This window comes from Silene latifolia, chromosome X (assembly GCF_048544455.1).
Source record: "Silene latifolia isolate original U9 population chromosome X, ASM4854445v1, whole genome shotgun sequence".
Lineage (NCBI taxonomy): Eukaryota > Viridiplantae > Streptophyta > Magnoliopsida > Caryophyllales > Caryophyllaceae > Silene > Silene latifolia.
Genome location: NC_133537.1, coordinates 14,062,911 through 14,085,583, shown reverse-complemented (window position 1 = coordinate 14,085,583; position 22,673 = coordinate 14,062,911). Strand labels below are relative to the sequence as shown.

The 22,673-nt window shown below is 35.6% G+C and overlaps 1 protein-coding gene and 1 non-coding gene across 2 annotated transcripts; one reads left to right on the top strand and one right to left on the bottom strand.

Moving 5' to 3' along the window:
• Nucleotides 1–16,538: 16,538 nt before the first annotated feature.
• LOC141622960 (heat shock cognate 70 kDa protein 2-like) lies at nucleotides 16,539–19,719 on the top strand. The gene is made up of 2 exons (XM_074438996.1): nucleotides 16,539–16,895; nucleotides 17,808–19,719. The coding sequence occupies exons 1-2, from the start codon at nucleotides 16,682–16,684 to the stop codon at nucleotides 19,544–19,546; spliced, it is 1,953 nt and encodes a 650-aa protein (XP_074295097.1). The 5' UTR covers nucleotides 16,539–16,681; the 3' UTR covers nucleotides 19,547–19,719.
• A 665-nt stretch (nucleotides 19,720–20,384) lies between these two features.
• TRNAH-GUG (transfer RNA histidin (anticodon GUG)) lies at nucleotides 20,385–20,456 on the bottom strand. Its single transcript has one exon. It is a non-coding gene; the product is annotated as a tRNA-His (tRNA).
• Nucleotides 20,457–22,673: the final 2,217 nt, after the last annotated feature.

Sequence of the window (22,673 nt, the reverse complement as noted above, 5' to 3'; positions counted from 1 at the left end):
CAAATTGACCACTTCTCTATTCCAATTTCAACAACATATTGTTGTGCCTCTCTATTCAACTCACCTAGGCGATGAAATCCTATGTCAAACTTCTTGTTTTGTAATTGCATTGCCGTTGACCCAAACATTTCTTTAACTGCATTATTTCTAAATCTTGTATTAACATTTGAAGCCAAATGACGAATGCAAACTCTATGATAAGCATACGGCTCCTCCCACCCACTACCAACTTCACTCATTGCTTTCATAATTCCTTTGTGTCTATCGGAAATGACACACAACCCACTTCTTTTGGTAACAAATACTCTTATGCAAGACATAAACAAAGGCCAACTATCGATATTTTCGGCTTCAACAATAGCAAAAGCAACCGGGAAAATTTGATTATTAGCATCAATTGACATAGCTGTCAAAATAGTTCTCTTGAACTTTCCATATAAGTGGGTTCCATCAATGCTTAAAACTGGCCGACAATGTTCAAATCCATCAATACATGGTTTAAATGCCCAAAAAACACGCTTGAATTTTTGCACATTTGGGTTCGTTGTTGGTGTTGTATAAAATTGAACAATAGTGCCAGGATTAGATTCTTTTAAGCCTTGCATGAAACGAGGTAGCAACTCATATGATTTATCCCAATCTCCAAATATTTCCTCAATTGCTCTTTGTTTTGCATTCCAAGCTTTGGTGTATGAAATTGTGTAACCATACTTATCTAAAATATAAGTAACAACAGAGTTTACTTTATATCCCCAATCTCCCTCAACAAGGTTACGAATCTCATGACTTATGAATGCTCGTTTCAAATTCATGTGGTCTTGAGGTACCATGTCACAAACACAAGACTCATCATGAGGACCTTTGTATGTCACAATGGTAAAAACTTCAGAATGAAAGTCTTTTTGTGTAGCCCTTAACCGCCAATTACATGGTGTAGGAGACCGGCCACATTTGAAGGTAATAGTATTAGGCTTTGATTCGACAACTTTGAAAAATTGATTTGCTTTAACACAATATGATGTCACCTCATCGCTAAGTGAAGCTTTGTTTGGGAACACTTGTCCAACCGCAAACTCTTTCCCATGTTCATATCTTACCATATTTTCCCAAGTTTTCCAGCTGTTCAATTCATCCTCATCTAATTGATCAATCTTATTAAACTCAACAATGGGAGCACTAGCAAAGACAAGATCATCATCACCATCTTCTTCATTTGCCAACAAATTCTCATCAAGTATTGCCAATTCCTCATCAATCTCATCACCTTCTAAGTTACCATAAAATTCCCCATCATTTACGTCATTAGTTTCAAGGGAAACAAATTGAGCAACATCATCTAGCCTAATACTTGGTGTAGGAGTGACAATTTGACTAGTAGAAACTTCTACAAATATGTCAATTGAAGGAGCATGTGAATGACGAATACTTGCCCATAACGCTTTAAAGGCTCCCTCATTATTAAGGGGTACAATTTTGAAACACCCGGCACTTGGAAATTTCATCATTACCTTCAATTGAGTACCCAAACTTTGAACGCCGATTCCCTTATATCTCTTCAACTAATTCAAGATATGTCATCTTTGTACTAGCTAGAATAAAACATTGATTCCCTCCTCTATAAGTTACACATCCATTTTGCTCCAACACTTCTCCATCCCAATAACAAATAAGAGGAAAATCACAAATTTTCATTCTATTAAAAAGAATTGAACAAATTTAGTATAAATCAACTACCAATAACCTAATTTCCCTAAAATACATACCTAAACAACAATTAAAAATCATAAATCGTTCATCCTACCTAATTAGGGTTTCGAAATTTGGGTTTTTTTTTAAACAACCTTAAATTAACACATATAAGTTGTAGATCTAGGCACAAAACAACATAATTACCAACAATGAAGACAAAATAAGCTAAATCTACATTCAAAAGATGAAATTAAATAAGTTAAAAGAATTAGATTACCTTACTAATTAGGTAGAATGTATTTGAAAAGCAAAAACCCAATATAATGCCGGAGACACGCCGGAGATTCGCCGGAGATGAGTGTGAGGTGAAGAAATAAGAAGGGGAGTGAGGTTTGTTGTATCGGACTTGGGGATTTTGAGAGACGGAGATGGTGAATGGTGTGTGTTTTGTGGTAGAAAGTGACGGGGAAAAGAAAGTTGTTAAAAAAAAGGAATTTCAGCAAACACGCCATACGTATTGGCGTGTTTCTTCTATAAGACACGCCATACGTAATGGTGGGTTCTCTTTCTTTCCAAAAACACAGCCACTGGACTTGGGCTGGACAATAGAGCCGCTAAAACCCGCCATACGTAATGGCGTGTTTATTTCATAAGACACGCCATACGTAATGGCGTGTTCCCTTTGTTTCCTTATGTTGCTACTGACTTGGGGTTTGAATTTTGGACTGCCTAAACACGCCATATGTAATGGCGTGTTCTCTCAAGTAAACACGCCAATACGTATGGCGTGTTTAAGCCCCATACAGGCTCGTAAAAAACAAGCCTACGTGGACACCATTTCGATAATTATTTTCAAAACCGACCCAAAACGACAATTCTTTTATTTTTGAGCATTATTTCAAAAACGGACTCAAAAAAGTATCATCAGGGCGATATGTTCCTGACGGCTTACGGGATTTGAACTCGAGTCAGGTGTACGTCTTTGTATCTTATCCTTATTTGAATTTTTTTTTTTTTAAAAAGAAATAAATAAATATGAGTAGGTAAGCCTTTTAAAAACAATGTCTTAAAACTATCATGATGTAAAAAAAATAAATGAAAAGGTAGATGAGAAGAAAATCTATGGGGCAAAGTGGTGTATTTGTAAGTGACGCGCCATCAAATAAAGTGTTTTCTTTGTTTTTAATCCAATATATCTCTATCCCTAACCTTTAAAAAGAGAGAAGTTGTCGGTACTGTAGCGATGAATAGTGACTACCAAGCACCCTCCCCAGCCGTTGATTTCCCCCTTTTGATCACAGCCCTTCATTCCTCTTTTACTTGTTAACCACTCCTTTACGACATACCACTCTCATCCACTCCTTCAGCTCACTGCTCCTCACTCCTCACTCCTCAATAACTCATCGATGCCTCTAACCCTTAATGGTAACAACTCTAGCAAGGAGATCTCCCCATCGATGATCTCCCCATCGATGATCTCCCCAGAGGTATTTGCTTCTTCTAATCTTATTCTTATTATGAGATGTGCGCTGTTTTTTTGTTGTTGTTTCGATTTAATGTCGTCATTGTTAGGGTATTAGAACATAAAAGGGGATTTTTTTTATCGAGAATGTTATTGATAATGCTGTTTTTTATTGGATTGAATTGCTATTAGCTTAAATATTGCTCTTTTATAGTTAAGTTTGAAGTAGATAAGTTGGAAGGAAGAAAGGGCGATGATTAGATGAAGAAGAGGTTGGTGTTAATTTGGATGGATAATTTAGTCAAACCCTGTTTGGTTATGGTTAGATATAATAAATGTAGATGAGTAAATTAAGCATGATAGACTTAAAATCGATCTCTTTCTTGTAAAGATAATAATACTCCTATGACTATCAAACATAATTTGGACCGCAAGTCATGATTTATTTGTTTCTTGTATATGCTTCCAATTTTCATGTGAGGGCAATGAGTTACTTGATCTAATTTTGTTATTGGGAAGTCCATAAACTCCCTACTACATTATTGAATATGAATGTTGATTATGCGTCTGACTTTTTATGGTGAGTGTGTACCTGTATGGCACACGAGTGTACGTGGTTATTTAGATAAAGAAGTAGAGAATTTGGCTTGTAGAGGGTGCTTTGTCCGTGGAAACATGAAATGAATAGTCTCTTCATAACATGAAATTACTACTCTTATATTGAAGTCAAATCTATATAAGTCTGATGATTTGGGTGTCGAAAATCAAAACTCGCCATTGAATAACGTTGACTCATTAGTAGTCGAGCAATTCACAAAGTTGGAAAGTATTCCCTCTGTCTCATTTGGTATTTTAGTCAAAGCTAAACAAATGATTGAGACGGACGGAGTATATTATTTGTTTTGGGCATGGCCACTCGTGAGGAAAATTATGTTTTACGAAAACCGGTAGTTGCCAAACCAAAATAGTGAATAATGAATCAATGTTTCTAGGCAAGGTTCGCTTCTTGGTATATTTGACCACGGCTTCAGTTGATTTGGCTTCCTCCGTAAGGTTATTAGCGGTTAAAGCAACGGCTTTGTTGATATTTTTATGAAAGCTTACTGTGATTTCGGATTTATGTAATTGTGGTAATCGTTGGAAATTTTCAGGGTCCCGACTTTAGTGGGCCGATTGTCAAGCTGCCTCTCCTTGAAGGTGCTTTGCGATTGCCCTCCCGGTTTATTGTTTTTGTGTAACTGCTTTCTGACCAATTAATGTTTATTATTGTCCAGGTCTCTCATTCCTGTGGCTGTTATTTCCTGAAACAGGGATTATGGCCGTGGTCCCGCGATTCTGACTACATACAAATTCCCTAAAAGACGCGAAGGTTACTAGCATTGTGATTTCCTACTTCCCGGGGTTGGAGTTGTATCCGTAGACCTGGACTGAGTTGATTTTGATACTCCCGCAAAGGCGGGTTAATAGTGCTATTGTTGGAAAATGGTTTATTTTGGTACTGTGTGCGATTTGATTTAGTAGTTTTGGGCGTAATCTAATTCGGCGATTTCATTGTTTTCGTTTAGGGTTTACGAAAAGCCTCGACTCTGAAGGTTTGTCTACTGATTACGTTCTGGTTTGCTTTGAACTATGAGGTGCATGTTTATTTGTCTATTTCATCCCATTGCCCGTGTTGAGTTGTTCATTTGGTTACTTGATTACGTGGTCAGATATCATTTTGTAACTATTTTTTTATGTGCTTAGAGTACCGCCCGGTGTCTTTCTTTCTACCTTGATTGGAATTTGGATCATACCCCACGACTCCAGTTGTTTTGTCTTTCTCCGAAAGGTTCTTAGCAGTGACAACAACGGCTTTGTTGATATGTTTACCATGCTTACTATGAATTCTGAATTGTGTCCCTGTTGTAATTGTTGGATATTTTTAGGCTCACGTCCTGGGTTTGGTGGTTCTCATGCTGCTTCTCTTTAGAGGTACCTTCTGTTTGATTGTTTTGGCTTAAGGCTTACGAGCAGCCTTGTCTTTGAAGCCGTGTCTTCTAATATGTTGTGAACTGCTTTGCCTACTGAGTTACATCTTTATTTGTTCCTTTCAATTCATTGCCCGTGCCGATGATCAACTTTCGTGATTTTAGTGTTAGTTCACACTGTTAAAAGTTGGTGATGGTGTTGGGTTTAGTCTTTAAGCATGTGCTTTTATTGGTTCTTAATTTGTCAAGCTTATTTAGGGTGTTCATCTGTTTTAGCTTGCTTATTTAGGGTTTTGATAAAGCATATTTCGGTGCTGGTTTCTGGTTAATTTGTGTTGCACTCCTCGACGTCCCTTTTATATTCTGTTTTGGACTCAGTTTCTCTGATCGATCTTTAACATGCTAAGCATTGCATTTTTGGCGTGGCATAAAGGATTGTTAAGCTGTTACCTGCGGTGCTTTATGTTTGTCAGCCGGATTGGCGGTGCGGCGCCAAAGCATAGGTATTGGTCTCGCTTGCTGGCCTAATTGACACTGGATAGTTTTGTGGGACATGACAGGCTGTGACATTTCAATTGACGTTTTCCTTTCCTGGGGCGGTATTATAAGTATTTGTGGTTGTAGATTACGGGGTTGCCGTTAGCGAGGGGTCTGGGTGTGTGAATTTTGTGCCAATATCCTAAACTCTTTTTTATTTACAGGTAGATGTTTTCGACTAATCAGCCTAAATTTAGAGGTGCTAGATAGTGGAGAATCGGTGCAGCCAGGGAGGGGCGTTAATTTGATCTAGACATCGCTTTAAGGTTTTCCCTCCTACTTAGCGTTTGTCTTCATTTGTTTATGAGAAGGAGCTTACTTGTAGAATCTTGAGGCTAAACGTTGGCTTACCTGATGCTGTCTTCAGGCTGTTGGTTGACCATCTTAGTTGGGCTTGACCCTTAAGCTTTGAGTTTGTTTTCAGATTACTGTCTGCGTCCCTTAATTTGGCTTGTTTCAAGTTTGTTTATGATATTAGATTGTCTTAACTCTAATTATACCCTGAATTGCAGGAGTGGGGGCAGGCTGGCTGCGAAGAGATGATTCTTGATTTGTTTGCGTGTTTCTCCAGGTGCTTATTTCATACTTTTGATTTATTCAATGTTTTGCCACATTGTTTTGTTGGATATTTCAAGCGATTCGAAAATTTCCCCTGCCTATCTTAATTGGTTTCATCCCTTTTCTCTCTTTCACTCCCACACCATTTCACAATTGACCTTACCAAATTTTATTTCCTCAGACCTATTCTCTCCTATTTATGATTCGTTTTTAGGCTCTTTGTTAATTTGTTTGCGTTTTTAGTTGACGATTCATGCATTGTTGACGAGTTATTATGTATACCCTCCTCTCAAATGACTCCTCCACTCCATCAAATCTCTGTCCATTGTTCAATTTAATTTCTCATTGATTCATCTCGTGTTAATTTCTCATTCTTTGCAATGACATTATCTGCTTTTGCGGATATAGGAGTGCAGGCAGTGCTACAATCTTAAGATGAGCCAGGACATGTATCCACAGAATAGCGCCACAGAACATGTTCACGGGCGATAGGGGTGTTGTGGGTGAGGGGCTGAGGGCCCTGGAGTTGGAATTTATGTGATGCATTCTTCGGCTGTTCGACAACTTTCGTTTGCTTTTTTAGCTACCTTTAAATTTCTTTGTTGTAGTACGACTCTCTAACTTCCGATTGTACCGTAAATTGCGGGAGCGGGGTGCGGCGGGTTATAATGATACAACTTTAATGAGTTTGTTCGGCGACGGTGTTTGTTTGGCGATTGACGGTGAGCTCTCCACGGTTTATTTGTTGGGTGCGATTGTGTCTGAATTTTTTAAAACCGTCTTGCTTCTCTTTTCCCCGGCATTATGTCTTTTCTATATAGGGTCACGTGGCGCAGAGTGTCGTTAATGAGGGGCATTATTTTTGACACTTTCTTTGCTTACCGTGCATATTGCTAGGGTTTCTTTTTGCCGACCTCTGACATGTCGAATCTCCTTTTGGTTTGGAATTTATGGTGCTGAGCACTACATATTTTATGCTGCTGAATATTTTGACACTTGAAAGATGAAAATTGGAATACTGGTGTGTATTAAATGAAATGAAAGCTTAATGGAATGTTAGCTAAGTTATTAAGTGATGTTCTGGACCTCGCTTGAAAGCTCCAATCGCCCTTGTGGCCTAATCTACCCCTGAAATATGATAGTTGTTGGGTTAATTGATTGGTCTTACATATAAGATTGTCACATACAAGTTTCTAGGTCCTTGTATTATTGATGTTTGTTTAAAAATATTTGGGTTGAATCTCAAGGGCCCATAACAATTAGACCAATAAACCGCCAGTCAGGTAATGCAGCAGCTTCTAAATCAGCTTGTTGTTCTCGAGGAAATGGTTATGTTCATCGGCGAGAAGACGATACTAAATGGAATAGAGTGAGGGAATAATAGGTTTTGATTGTAATGACAATATTGATGGATACTTGAAGTATATAGGGGTCCCATCATTCTTTCCTTGAAACATGTTTTAGTGTGCGAAAGATAGTTTCTTGTTAACCATTGAAATTTGTTCTCGACCGCCTGACGTTCTTTTTCATCTTTCAGATCAGATTGAATTATTAAGATTGAATTATTAAGACTGTGGTTGGAAATTGGAATAATACCCAATTTGTTGTCGTCCCTTTTTTAAGTAATTACTACTCATTTTCCCGATCGTGCTTGTTGATTGCCATGAAGTACAGGAAAGGGATGCTCTAGCTTTTTTAAACGCTCATTTTGAGTTGGTCCATTACTTTGCACGGGTTAACAGTTGTAGCACACCCACAATTTATGAGGATAAATATATTAGGACGTGCTTAAAGTTTTAGCGTTGTAGGATACGACTTACTTGATTTGGGTCCCTCGTTTGTGGTCCGGAGCCGTTTCTCGGCTCAACCTGCTATATCCAGCGACCCATGAACAAAAGCCGGTTGTGGCCTCGAGCTGGGGTCGCCTCACTTTCTAATTTTCACTTACAATATCCTCTTTAATTTACATAATGTTCTTGTATGGGCATCCTTGTTGCATTGTGGAAGATTTCTTGTATAAATTGGATTGCACCTTTTTTTTTACGAAATTGTGGAGGGTGAAACACATTTGTGATTTGAAGATAAATTAAGTTGGAAATTATATGGGTCTCTTTTGATATTTACAATGCAAGAAGCACCCTGCCAGTGAGTCTTTAGTAAGAGTTATATATTCTATTTGCTTCACTCTTAAGTTTGTCTTATGGATTCTCTTCTAGCATTATTTTAGTTAACTTCTTATTCTTCATGGTGCATTAGGAATAAAGATGTTCAAATTGGAAGTAGGTCATCTGGTGAGTTTTCTGTTGCCTTCACTATAGATTATGTGCTCAAACACCTATGTGTTCAAAGAATATCAAGCTTTTAAAGGAATTAATTTTAAATACCCCATTTTTGTGTGGGTTTGAAGAACTGTTTGTTCAACCTTAAAAGTGCACAAACTAAAGTTACTCTTGAGCGTCTTAATTTTTTTTGAGATCTTAAATAACCAGAAACTAAATTGCGCTATCCCTCCCTCCCTTCTTACCCACCTTTAGCTTTTCAGTTAGCACTTAGCAGTGTTTTACGATATCACTTAGCGCAGCAATTAATACTTTTTTTCATGGATTGTGCAGGAGGTGCTTGTGGCACTGCTAACCAGGTACGCCTTATTTGAAAATATGCACTACGAGTGCATATAGTCATTACTATGAGAAATGTGTTCATGCCTTGTAATTTTGCATAATGCCGATAAGTTGTTTATGGAACATGTGTAATGTTAAGAAAGGTTATTGTTGGTCTCTGCATCCTATGTTCACGGTTCAGCCCACGAAAGAGTATCAAACCTCAATGTTCCATTTGAGGTTTCAAGGCTGTTAGAGTACTTGCCTGACAGGCAGGGGCGGAGCGAGGACTGAAATGTATCTAGGACTATATGATAGACTACTAAAACGTTTTGGTTTAAAAAAAAAAATCAACTCGTGACATACCTTTCTATTGAGACGTCGACGGATATTTACTATTTTAATTAATCTTATATGATTAATACCATTAAAATCTAGCATGATAAGACAATCTTGTAAAGATTAGCAAACAAAAAAGCATGCTTTACAAAAAAAAAGTTTTAATTCGGGAATAAACGATTTTTTCATAAACCAAACACTTTATAATGATTATAACATAATTAATAATTACTCTATTTAATTTGGATTTTGATAAAGACAAATACATAATATTGGAGTTTGTGATGATTGGCAATAAAAACTAGGGAAGACTCATATATTGGAAATTATCCAAAATACAAAATAAATAAAGTTGGCTATTAATGAAAGATGACTAGAAAAATTAAATAAGCAATTAGGAAAAAAAATGCTTCCAGTAGGGATTGAACCCCAATCATTTGGCTGGTAGACAATACATCAACCAACTGCACTTACATTGTAACTATGTGAACTATGTGAACTTAGTTCACTTATTTTTATTTGACATTTTATCTAGGGCTATAGCCCTAGGAAATACGGGCTGCATCCGCCCCTGTTGACAGGCTTTACACAAGTGAGTGCTTAGTAGTTAGTATACACACCACATTTCTATATTTTGCATGAGCATTGGTTTTGTTGAGTTATTTTCTTTAGTAAGTCAAGTTGTTATTGGACCTTCAATGATTAGTATGATCTCAGAGTTAGATACAATTAATGGCCCTTATCTTCCTATTTTATCTGGGATGATTGTTTTGAAACCCCCACTATTATTTAAATAATCCTAAAAAAATATCAAAGAAACTGGAGTCTGGAGGCGAAATAGATTAAAATTTAGGAGGTTTTGTCGAAGGTGAATGACGGAAATAAGTAGGACTGGAAGACCCAATTCGTAATGCACAAGATTGGGACATCAGTAATCTGGTTATTTAAGCTTAACGAGGCAACAAATGATATGCTTGGTGAGTACTCCGGAGTCCGGACTTGGTTTATTTGATGCCATAATTAGAATGCTCTATCAATTGATTGCTATAATAGTTTGCTTTTAGTTTTGATCTGTCTATGCTCTTATCGGTATTTCTTCTACCGGTAAGTGTGTCAACAAATATTAACTCGACTTGTTTCCGAGTCCTTCAACTCGGCTACAAACTATGCTCGGGTTCCCCATGAAGCCAGATATGAAGGCCAAATGCTTACTAATGCACATGGTTGTATGCGCATACATTGTTGTCCTTCTCTCCTTATGCGCCCTGTACTCAAACTGTTGTAAAGACACTCAAAGAGTAACTTTTAAAACATCTCATGTTGTAGTCTGGCTTTTGCATTGCTATCTTGTCTTTTATTCCTGTTCGCACCGTGTACTTTAGTTTTCTCAAAAACGGTCTCCTTATTGGGCATGGGTTTTCGATTTATGTTTATTCTAATGTCGTGTTTAAAATATCTTACGTAAATATCTTTCTTTTATGTGCTTCTCTTACATGTAGTATAATAATTACCATGTTCTACTCGATTTCTATCGAGGTGAAAGACAATTTTCGTTTTTATTTTGATGGTGAAATAAACGTAAATATCTTTCTTTGGATATTCTTGTGAAAGAACCTTGTAGATTAAGAGCATTTTATATCAAGTCTTATTGTCCAACATTAAATGTTGGAAGCTCGATTCCGCTTTTCGGAAGTGCTTGCTTTGAGAGGAGTTGAGTTCAACACCAGGCTTGTTAGGCTTGTTAAAGGTTGATAGTGGCTAGGAGCTTTTATAATCAGTAATGGCAATGACATGTAAAACATTTCAGCTCCATCTTCATCTCTTAACATCTTCATATTCATAATTTCTTTGTTTTTTGCCTTTCATTTGATTTGCAGTGGATTTAAAGTCAGAGTAGGTTTGATCATACATTGTAGGGTGATTAGAGACGGAGATTTAACCCTCCGCTTTATTTGGTGCATTTTAATTTGGGAATAGTGAAGTTATTATTATAGCTTGCCAAATGAAGTATGATCAATATTTGTTAAAGGTGAAGTATATGATCAATATTTGGTGCATTTTACACATGGATGATTATTTCGAAAAAAAAAAAAGAGAAAAAAGAACCCATTTTCGCATCCGAGCAATAATCACAACCATTTTTTGTTCGGGTATGTCTTTTCTTTCTTATCCTGTTAATTTGGGTGACTTATTTTTCGACCAATCGCCCGGTCAATAATCACGTGCTGTTTAATTTAAAGGTTTCAAGTTTGGTTTCTTTGTACTGTACAAGAAACTTATGTGAAAACAACATATACATCGAATGCCCATTACATCTCACACGATTATGTTGTTGCAGGTGCTAATGATGATGGATATCTCTTATGTTGGTGATGATGATGATAGCGATGAGCCGATGATGATAGAAGTTTTTGCGCATTCAACTACTTTTGTCGATCAAGTTCAAATTACTTGTGATAGTTTTAGAAATAACCCTTCTTTTGTGTGAGATAGCCGTTAATATATGTTCTAATAAATACTACGCCATATGTGATAGGTGTATAGCCTTTCTTTTTAATTCTGTGGTCGTTTGTGTGTATGAGACTAAGCATGACGAAGCGTGGCGTAGAAACGTCTAATGACCATAGGAATTACTATACTAATGTCTGTTTTACGCGTCCGTCTTATTGTACATTAACCACTATAGTTTATAGACGTTTCTAGCCAGGTGAGAGGAGTTTTTCGATTCTATTTCGATGTCCCATAATGAGTTCGGAGACTCCCCGATTACTGACCCAGCTGTTAACTTGTACGTTCTGGCCCCAAGGCTATACTATAGGATTTTGCCTGCCCAAGATAGCAGCGTAAGGTTGTCGATGTGTCTGCTAAATGGTAGGGGCCAACTTCGGAAAGTAATTAGCATGCTATTCTAATGCCATGTGCACATTAACTAAACAGGAATCCAGTCAATAACATGTCAGTGGTTAATCAAATTGGGGCTCCGCGCCCGGGAGGGCGCGGCGCAACGACTAGTAATGTATAAATGATCACATTTGATTTTGCAGCTACAGATTATGTGGTGTAGTGGTCATTTAGCTGATATTTCAACAAAATGTAGGTTGCAGATTTGTAGGTCATGTTCATTTGGACTTCATTTCATTAACGATTGTTATTTTTTTTCACTTTAGTTTGGTTCATGATAATTCAAGTTATAAATTTTCATTAGTTTGGAAAGATTTAGTCCATAAAACAATGTCGTAGCACGTTCAAATTCATGTATAAATAAACATTGAGTTTCTCAACTATTCATGTTAATTACGGCATATATACTCCGTATACCGCTTATAACTGGTTAAATTTTGTATATATGAATAATTTAGACTATAATATAAGGTAATTTTGTGCAAGGCGTAATCAAAGAGGAACAGAAAATGAATGAGACTGACTATCCCAATCACCGAGACAATTTGAGCTCGAGCAATCTTATCTATATAAATTCAGAAGACAATACTCATTGTACAGCGCGTCAAGTCATAAATGCATTTTTTTTTTGGAAAATCCAAGTTATGGTGGGACTCATGAGTGTGCAACGTATATAATTATTCAGATATCCGTCTTTTCGAACATGCGCTAAATTCCGTGTCGCAACAAATTATATAAAATAATCTTATGGAATACTTCTTCGAATTAATACATTCCGTGTAAAGAAAATGCATAACATTTACGCAGAATTAATTACAAATGCGAGTAAATGTGATTAAATTACATAATTTTTAAAACAAAATTACACAATAAAATTACAGAAGGAATTACAGTTATATACGGGATCGAACATACAACGGAAATGAATTACAAAAATGAATCACATGTATTTTTGTTAAGATAATATTATTGTACCACAAATTCACAACATAATTTTTTAAAACTACAGGGTACAATTTTTTTTTTTCAAAAAACAATAATGACGGCATATGTACTTGGAATATAAAACTCGGCATCTTAGCTATCAGCCGCGCACACCGAAATTGGTAGGTGACAATGATAGGAAACCGAGTTAATATAGTCTTCATCAAGCATTTAAAGTTATTTTTATTTTTTTTTACTCTAAAAATCAAATAAATAAATTTTATTTTAATTTACAAGTGATTAAATGTGCCGGACTCCCGAATCGCCAATTGAAGTTGAAGGTCGGTGCTATGGTGATGCTTCTGCGAAACATTGATCAATCACGTGGGTTGTGTAACGGCACGAGACTAATTGTGACTGATCTGGGGGCAAGCGTGATAAGATGTACTGTCTTAACTGGTAGTCATAAAGGTGATAGAGTGCATATTGCTCGACTAACACTTACTCCATCGGACACCAGTAGATTTCCGGTACGGTAGAAGACAATTCCCCATCGCTGTTTGTTTTGCAATGACGATAAACAAGAGTCAAGGGCGGTCTTTATCTCAGGTCTTCCAAGACCGGTGTTTAGTCATGGTCAGCTTTATGTCGCACTTTCCAGACTCACCCGAAAAGAAGGCTTGAAAATTTTAATTTGTGACTCAGATATGCGTACTTCTACTACGACTACTAATGTAGTGTGTCATAAAATTTTTCAATTTTTAGAATAACTTGCATATGTTAAAGTTGATTATTAGATTATATTTCTTTTATCCGAATGTAAAGTTTTTTATGTATGCAATTTTTATTTACAAGAGTAGATTACGTTATTTCCTTATAAACCAGTGCATGTGAACACATGTTTGTAACAAATTTAAAAATTAATTATGTACATCGTTGATTTAGACCAATTAGATAAGTACAATAGAAATGCAGAAACAAATATATATAAAAAAAACAGTCATTCTGGCCCAAATACATACCCGTGCAATTTTGCACGGGTTTAAAACTAGTTATAGGTTTATTGCTTAAAATCGGTTACACCCGCTAGTCCATAAGACTATTTTATTAGGCCCAAAATAAGAACATTCTGGACCCAACCAGAAACTAGTAGCAACGTCTACAACAAACAAGAACGTTCAAAAGAAACCCGCGCCAAAATTAGGAAAGCACAAAACAAACATTGCCTCCCTCTATTCAACACAAGAACCTTCTCGAAACCAAACCAAATCTATAAATACTATTAAAAGGCTACCCTAAAATGTTCAATTAAGTCCACGTAGACAATGCCACGTAGGATAAAAAAAGCCACGCAGACATTTGAAGCCCACCTCAGCCCCATAACCCAAATGCCACATACACATTCATACCCAATTACCCCGTCTCTTATCATCACTGTTCCTACCGACAACGACAATCCCCCTTTTTCCGCTCATTTTGTTAACCGGCATTAATTTATTATTACATGACATTAATTTAATTCATTTATCTATAAATTAATTTAGTTCACTTATCTATAATATTAAAAGATATTATCTATATTCTTAAATGATTTTTGTATATTAAATATATTGTTTTCCCAAATTTATGTAAACCTTAGAAATTACATCAAAATTTCATAATTTATAGTTAATATTGACATTTTAATTGAAATTTTTGTGATAAAACATAGAGGTGGCAAACAATGACACGACACGAAAACACGACACCTAACCCGACACGAAATTAACGGGTTTGGGTTGAGACTTAATGACCCATTTATGTAAGTGGGTCGACACGAACACGACACGATATTTAATTGGGTTGGGTTAGGGTTGACCTCTCTAAACACGAACCCGACACGAATGACCTGTTTACTAAATTAATCTTAATTTTTCTTGATCCTGCATCATATAAATATACTTAAACTTTCAAAATATGGACGTGACACGAAAACACGACACGAACCCGACACGAAATTAACGGGTTAGGGTTGAGGCCTTATGGACCATTTATGTAAGTGGGTCGACACGGACACGACACGAGACTTAATTGGGTCGGGTTTGGGTTGGAGAGATTGTGACCCGTTTACATGTGACACCAACACGAACCCGACACGACCCGATCTGTTTGCCAGGTCTATTAAAACATGTTAATAAAATTTATAATTTATAATTAAAATTGAAATTTTTATAATAAAATATGTTAATAAATTAATTAAAACTCTTCATATTACTTACCACCCACCATTTTTATTAACATTTTTTCCTATTTAATTCATTTTTTTTAATTAAACACGGAAATAAATTGATTAAAACTCTTCATAATACTTAACACCCACCAAATTAATTAAATTTTTTTTCTATTTAATCAATTTTTATAATATAATATGTTAATAAATTGATTAAAACTCTTTATATTACTTAACAGTTAACACCAATAATTTTCATTAACATTCTTTCCTATTTAATTCACCTCTTGAGTTTCTCGGCAATCAATTATCTAATTAAATAATACCACAAAATAAATTAAAAATAAAATTAAAATATTGGATTTTATGGTTGTATAATGGCTATAAAACCTATAAAACCTATAATAGTTTCTATCTATAAAATCTTATTAAAAGGCTAACAAAAAAATGTGACATTGCAAGTTTAATTGTGATGTGACAACTTTTAATGTGACATGGTAAAAACAAGTGATATGGATTACCAATTTAAGAAAATTAAAAAATATAAGGTAAAAAAAGTTAAAAAAAATATAAGGGATAAACACACACACAAAAAAAAATAAAAAATTGTAAACCATTGATCTCCTCTCATAATTTTATTTATTTATTTACCTTATTTATTTAATAACCATTATTTCCTTTATTTAATGAAATGACCTTTTAACTTTCCCTTCATCATTACTATATATACTCCGTATTTATGTACCATATTTTTTTATTTTTCTTTCATTCATAAAATTTTGAGAGAATTGGTAATAGAATTTTTCATATATATAACTATTATATTCACCCTAATTTTCAATTTTATTCAAAAAATAGCACCTAAAGTATACATAGAAAAGTAAACTAATTGTTTCATTTTTCATTTTTCTTATGTTTTGTATTAATTTGTTATTATTTTTTTGTGTTTGTATTAATATTGCAGGAGAATGAATTTCCAACTTTATTCAAAAAATTGGTAGGTAAGGTATAGCTAAAGAACTAAATTAATTATTTCGCTTTTTATTTTTATTATGTTTTGAATTAATTAGAATCTTATTAGTTACTTTTTTGTGTTTATATTAATATTGCAGGAGAATGAATTTCCAACTTTATTCAAAAAATTGGTAGGTAAGGTCCCCCAGTCGTGTTTATTTATTTACTTTTTTTTTATTTATTTGTGAGTGGTTTTTTAATTAAAATTAAACAAATGATTGAGAGGGGGACTACTCCATATAAGTTATTCACAAATTAAACACTTAAATACAATCAATTATTAACGATCCCGTGATTTTCACGGGCTCCAAAACTAGTTACATATAAAAACCACCCTAATCTCTCTTCTAACCATCACTATTTCACACACAATTCTAACAACAATCTTCATCAGCGAAAAAAAAAACTCGAAATATTTAAGCAAATCAATCAAATTCTGTTAATTCTTCAGAAGTAATTAATCTTTTTGGTTGCAGAAATAATGGCGGGTAAAGGAGAAGGACCAGCAATCGGAATCGATCTCGGAACGACATACTCATGTGTCGGAGTATGGCAACATGACAGAGTCGAAATTATAGCTAATGATCAGGGAAACAGAACGACACCGTCTTATGTGGCGTTCACGGATACCGAAAGGTTAATCGGTGACGCTGCTAAAAATCAAGTTGCCATGAACCCTGTTAACACCGTTTTCGGTACGCTTCCTTCTCCTTTCACTTTAATTCTCTCTCGTTTTTTTTTTCTTTTTTTTTTTTTTTTTTACTAAAGTTTCTTCATTTACTGTGATCGCGCATATGTTCTGTTTGATGAGAAACCATTACCGTGGTTGTACCGTATTTTGTTTACTACTCCTGTTATCCCGGTCATTTGCTGCCATTTTCCATTTTGGGTATTTAAGTCAGTTGTTCAATTATTGTCCTTTCTATTTTAAGAATGAATGTGATGAACAATTTGATTATTCACGTTTAATTTGTTCCACTTGTCATTAGTCATTGGTTTCTTCCTCTTTCCAAATCAAAAGGACCACAGTTGACCGGAATGGAGGGAGAATTTATTTAAAGATAAACAATAATTAGGACGAATAGAGTATTTTTTAAATCTGATTATTGAGTTTTATTGAATTATTAGCTGGAGTATATACTATTGCCGATTAGCTTGCAAGTTTATATTGATTGATTCTATTGCGCTTGGTGGCGGAACTCGAGGGCTAGTAGGTGCGGTCGTTCCTAATAATTGAAATAATGAAATTGCTCTAGAGTTACGATATTTTTATTAGGACAAATATGATCGTATAACACTAGAATTGGCGAATCTTGATTCACAATAACACTACAAGAGTCATTGAGAATTGTGTCGCAATTTTCGATGTACAAACTGTAATATACGGTGTTAGTTAGCATAATTAACTAATGATCTAATCCACCTGAAACTTAGTTATTCAAAGTCGTTTGCAATTGTTCACCAATATGGCAATGGCTAATACTCCTTCTGCCACATTTCATTTGTTTACTTTTGATTAAAATACCGCTTTGCAGTCGTATATGTTTTGCAATGCTTAATACTTTAATAACAATGTACTGATTGGGGTTATACAACACGAATTTCAGATGCAAAGCGATTGATTGGACGAAGATTCAGCGATCCGTCAGTGCAAGCTGACATGAAACTATGGCCCTTCAAGGTGATTCCTGGACCAGGAGACAAGCCAATGATTGTGGTGAACTACAAAGGTGAAGACAAACAATTTTCGCCTGAAGAAATCTCGTCCATGGTGCTAACCAAGATGAAGGAAATCGCTGAAGCGTTTCTAGGCACTACTATTAAGAATGCTGTTGTCACCGTCCCAGCTTACTTCAATGACTCTCAGCGTCAAGCAACGAAAGACGCTGGCGTGATTTCCGGCCTCAATGTCATGCGAATTATCAATGAACCGACTGCAGCTGCCATTGCTTATGGTCTTGATAAGAAGGCCACTAGCAGTGGGGAGAAGAATGTGTTGATTTTCGATCTTGGTGGTGGGACATTTGATGTGTCTTTGTTGACTATTGAAGAGGGTATTTTCGAGGTTAAGGCGACTGCTGGTGATACTCACCTTGGTGGTGAGGATTTTGATAATAGGTTGGTTAATCATTTTGTGCAGGAGTTTAAGAGGAAGCACAAGAAGGATATTAGCGGAAACCCGAGGGCTTTGAGGAGATTGAGGACCGCCTGTGAGAGGGCAAAGAGGACGTTATCCTCGACTGCTCAGACGACAATTGAGATCGATTCCCTTTTTGAGGGGATTGATTTCTATACCACCATAACTCGTGCTCGTTTTGAAGAGTTGAACATGGACCTGTTCAGGAAGTGTATGGAACCGGTTGAGAAGTGTTTAAGGGATGCTAAGATGGATAAGAGCACTGTCCATGATGTGGTGCTTGTGGGTGGGTCGACCCGTATTCCAAAGGTTCAACAACTTCTCCAGGATTTCTTCAATGGGAAGGAGCTGTGTAAGAGCATTAACCCTGATGAGGCCGTGGCGTATGGTGCGGCGGTGCAGGCTGCTATTTTGAGTGGTGAGGGGAATGAGAAAGTGCAGGACTTGTTACTTTTGGATGTCACTCCCCTGTCACTCGGGTTGGAGACAGCTGGCGGTGTTATGACGGTGTTAATCCCGAGAAACACCACCATTCCTACAAAGAAAGAACAGGTGTTCTCAACCTATTCTGACAACCAGCCGGGTGTGTTGATCCAGGTCTATGAAGGTGAGAGGGCGAGGACAAAGGACAACAACTTATTGGGCAAGTTTGAGCTGACTGGCATCCCACCAGCACCTAGGGGTGTCCCTCAAATAACGGTGTGCTTTGACATTGATGCCAATGGTATCCTCAATGTCTCGGCCGAGGACAAGACATCCGGGCAGAAGAACAAGATTACGATCACCAATGACAAAGGCAGGCTCTCGAAGGAAGAGATTGAGAGGATGGTCCAGGAAGCCGAGAAGTACAAGTCCCAAGACGAGGAGCACAAGAAAAAGGTGGAGGCTAAGAATGCCCTCGAAAACTATGCTTACAATATGAGGAATACCATTAAGGACGACAAAATTAGCTCTAAGCTGTCGGGTGAAGATAAGAAGAAGATTGAGGACGCTATTGAGCAGGCCATATCGTGGTTGGATGGGAATCAGTTGGCGGAGGTTGAAGAGTTGGAGGACAAGATGAAGGAACTAGAAGGGATATGCAATCCTATAATTGCTAAGATGTACCAGGATGGTGCTGGTCCTGATATGGGTGGTGCCCCAATGGGTGACGGTCCTTCGTTTGGTGGCGGAAGTGGTGCTGGTCCTAAGATTGAAGAAGTTGATTAAGCCATTGGACTAGCGGATCTCTGTTTATCTTATCAGTTCGTTTTAGTGTTCAGTACTTGAGCGTTTGGTTTTATGATGCTTTACTTCATTTGGTTTTCGTGTATTTGTGAGTTATCAGCATTATAATTTAATCAATGAAAGTATCTTAGTTTGCCAGTAATCTTTCTTGTTTTCTCCTTAACTTGTGTTGCTGATACGACTGTTAGCTTCCGGCTCCAGGTTTTTCTTTGTCACGGTTCCTTTAGGCAGTTAAAACATTTTGCCAACTGGTATGATACTTTGGTTTTGCGGGAAACAATCGACAGAGTGCCAGACTTCGGACATTGAACCCGATGAACTAGGTACAAAGGTACAAATGGGATACCGAATAGGACGGCTAGGGAAAAACTGCAATCTAAAGGGTTTTTGGTGTAGTGATACGATTCTAGACTTCTCGCTGAGGGTGTTGTTTTTGACAGTGATATGAACAATTATCAGGCTTACAATCAACTGGAAAGACGTATTAGCAGTACAATAGACAACAAAACCACTGCCCGGAGAAGGACCGATCGTTTATTTTTGGTACAACGAGCCATTAGCTAAACTTCCAATTCTTTTTTTTTTTTTTTTTGGCAACCAACTTCCAATTCTTGGAAAGCAATTAAAACGTCAAATACATTAATGGACACCATATCGAAATACCTAAACTTCAATTCTTGAAAAGCAATCCTTAGCTTGTGGTACATTGTTTCGTTTCCCTTCCATAATTCAATACAAGAAATCAGGAACTACAACTCTACAAGTGTAAAATGTGTTCCAGTAACTATGACTCCATGAGTATCGGACATCGGGCAAAAAGTGTGGCTGCTGGGATTCGAGCCCAGGTCTCCACGGCCACAACGTGGAATTCTAACCACTAAACTACAGCCACTTTGTTCGTGATTGTGACAAACGTCATGTATTTTAAGGTTTTGATCAATTTCCACTTCGGATGTTTTGATGGATGGCTTATGGAATACTTCGTAATTGGTTGTATTTTATTGAACGGGGATATGGTTACTTGGATTAATCACGTCCCATGACATTGCCTTGCTTAAATATGTTTGCAAAATAATTTCAGGCAATTGTGACAATTAGGGACCTAATTTCAAAAGTTGCGTATTAAGAGTTTACACAGTCGGGATATGCTTTATTTGATGCCGAATTCTATGTTACTTTGACTCTATTGCAAGTCAATTGTCAAAAGCATCAGGGTCTAGAGTGTCCGATATATCTATTTTGCGAAAAAGGTTTGTGTTTTTGTCTAATAAAACGAAGTTGGGGGTACGATTCTTACCCGCGACATAGTTCGCTCATTTGAGGAAGATGCTACATATACACGATGTGTATGAAAAACTCCATACACAACCAATGATAGCGTGATACGTGGCAAACTTGAGTTAATCTCAATTGATTAGTTTAGGGTTAGGTTAATAATTTAACTTATGTAGTTAACTTGTTAAATACGTCTAGTTAACTATATTTAGGGAATTTTTGATTTGTTTATTTTTTTTATCTATTTTTTTTAATTTCAGATTAATTAATTAAAATAAAATCCTAATTTAATTCGATTAATCAAATCCGGTTTTTTACTAAAAAAATTAATCGAATCTAATAAAAAATTAACCAAAAAACGAATTGTATATTATATTTGTTAAATATATTTAATTTAGAACATTACTATTTGATGAAGATACTTCGTATTTATCTAGTTAGTTATAGAAGATTTTTAAATTCAACAATTTTTTAAAATTTTCATTCCATTTTAGTTAATTCTTTTTAATTTTGGATTAATCAATTAAAATAAAACCCAAATTAAATTTTTAATTATAATTATTTTATATTTCAATTATAAAACCTTAACTTCGGATTAATCAATTTTGGATTTATTTTTTCATAATTATAATTATTTTATAAGTGCCTCTTTTTTTGTATTTTTTCATAATCTCCTTTCTATAAAAGCTAAAACATTTAGAGAGATTCTATTGGCTCCTTAATTTAAGGGTGGAAAAAATCACATTGCAACCCACTTTCTCCCACCCTATTTTATTTCTCAATCTAAATACATTGAATTGATAGGAGATTTTACGCTTATTAACAACAACTAGTTTTGTGACCCGTGTAATACACGGACCTTTATAGTTCTATATTGTTTAAAAATGATTTATATAATATATACGAAGGTATATATATATATATATATATATATATATATATATATATATATATATATATATATATATATATATATATATATATATATATATATATATATAGGCGAGATCTCGTGAGTTGGGGTCTTATGGTGAGTTGTGAGTTGGGGAAATCAAGGGCTGAGATTAAAAGATAAATTAGAAAAAAAAAAAAAAAGGAAAAATCGAAAAATACAAAAGCGCTAAAACATGAAAACAAAGAACCTCATTCTAACGATATTCTCTCTCTCTCTACATCTCTCTACAAATCAAAAACAGAGAAAACTCAAAAATCAGAACGCCGACTATAGGAAATTCATAAAAAACCTAATAAAATTACACAAAATCGTTGATTTGTAGTCGCAATTGAATTACAGGTAATGTAAATTCGTTGATTTTTAGTATATTCAATCGTATTTTCGAAATTAATGTAAAAAACCTAATTAATGTAAAAATCGTTGATTTTTAGTGTAAATTCGTTGATTTTAATTGAATTCAATACTTGATTTTACTGTTTTCAGGTATAAAAGATGGACAGCGAGATCAATAACAATGTTAGCGAAGAAATCAACTCGACAGTGAATATGGAAACAGTAATACTCGCTATTCATTCTTATCTCTTCATCCGCCGTTGTTTATAAATAAATTATTGATTTCTACATGTTTCTCAGCTGTTATTCTGATATTATTGTACTGTCTGGCTTGTATTAGAGTAGAAAAAGAGAACTGTTATTCTGATATTAATGTACTATTATTAGCCTGAGTGTGTATAAATCAATTATTGATTTCTATGTGTTTCTCAGCTGGTTATTCGATATTATTGTACTGTCTGGCTTGTATTAGAGTACAAAAAGAGAACTGTTATTCTAATATTAATGTACTATTATTAGCCTGAGTGTTTATAAATCAATTATTGA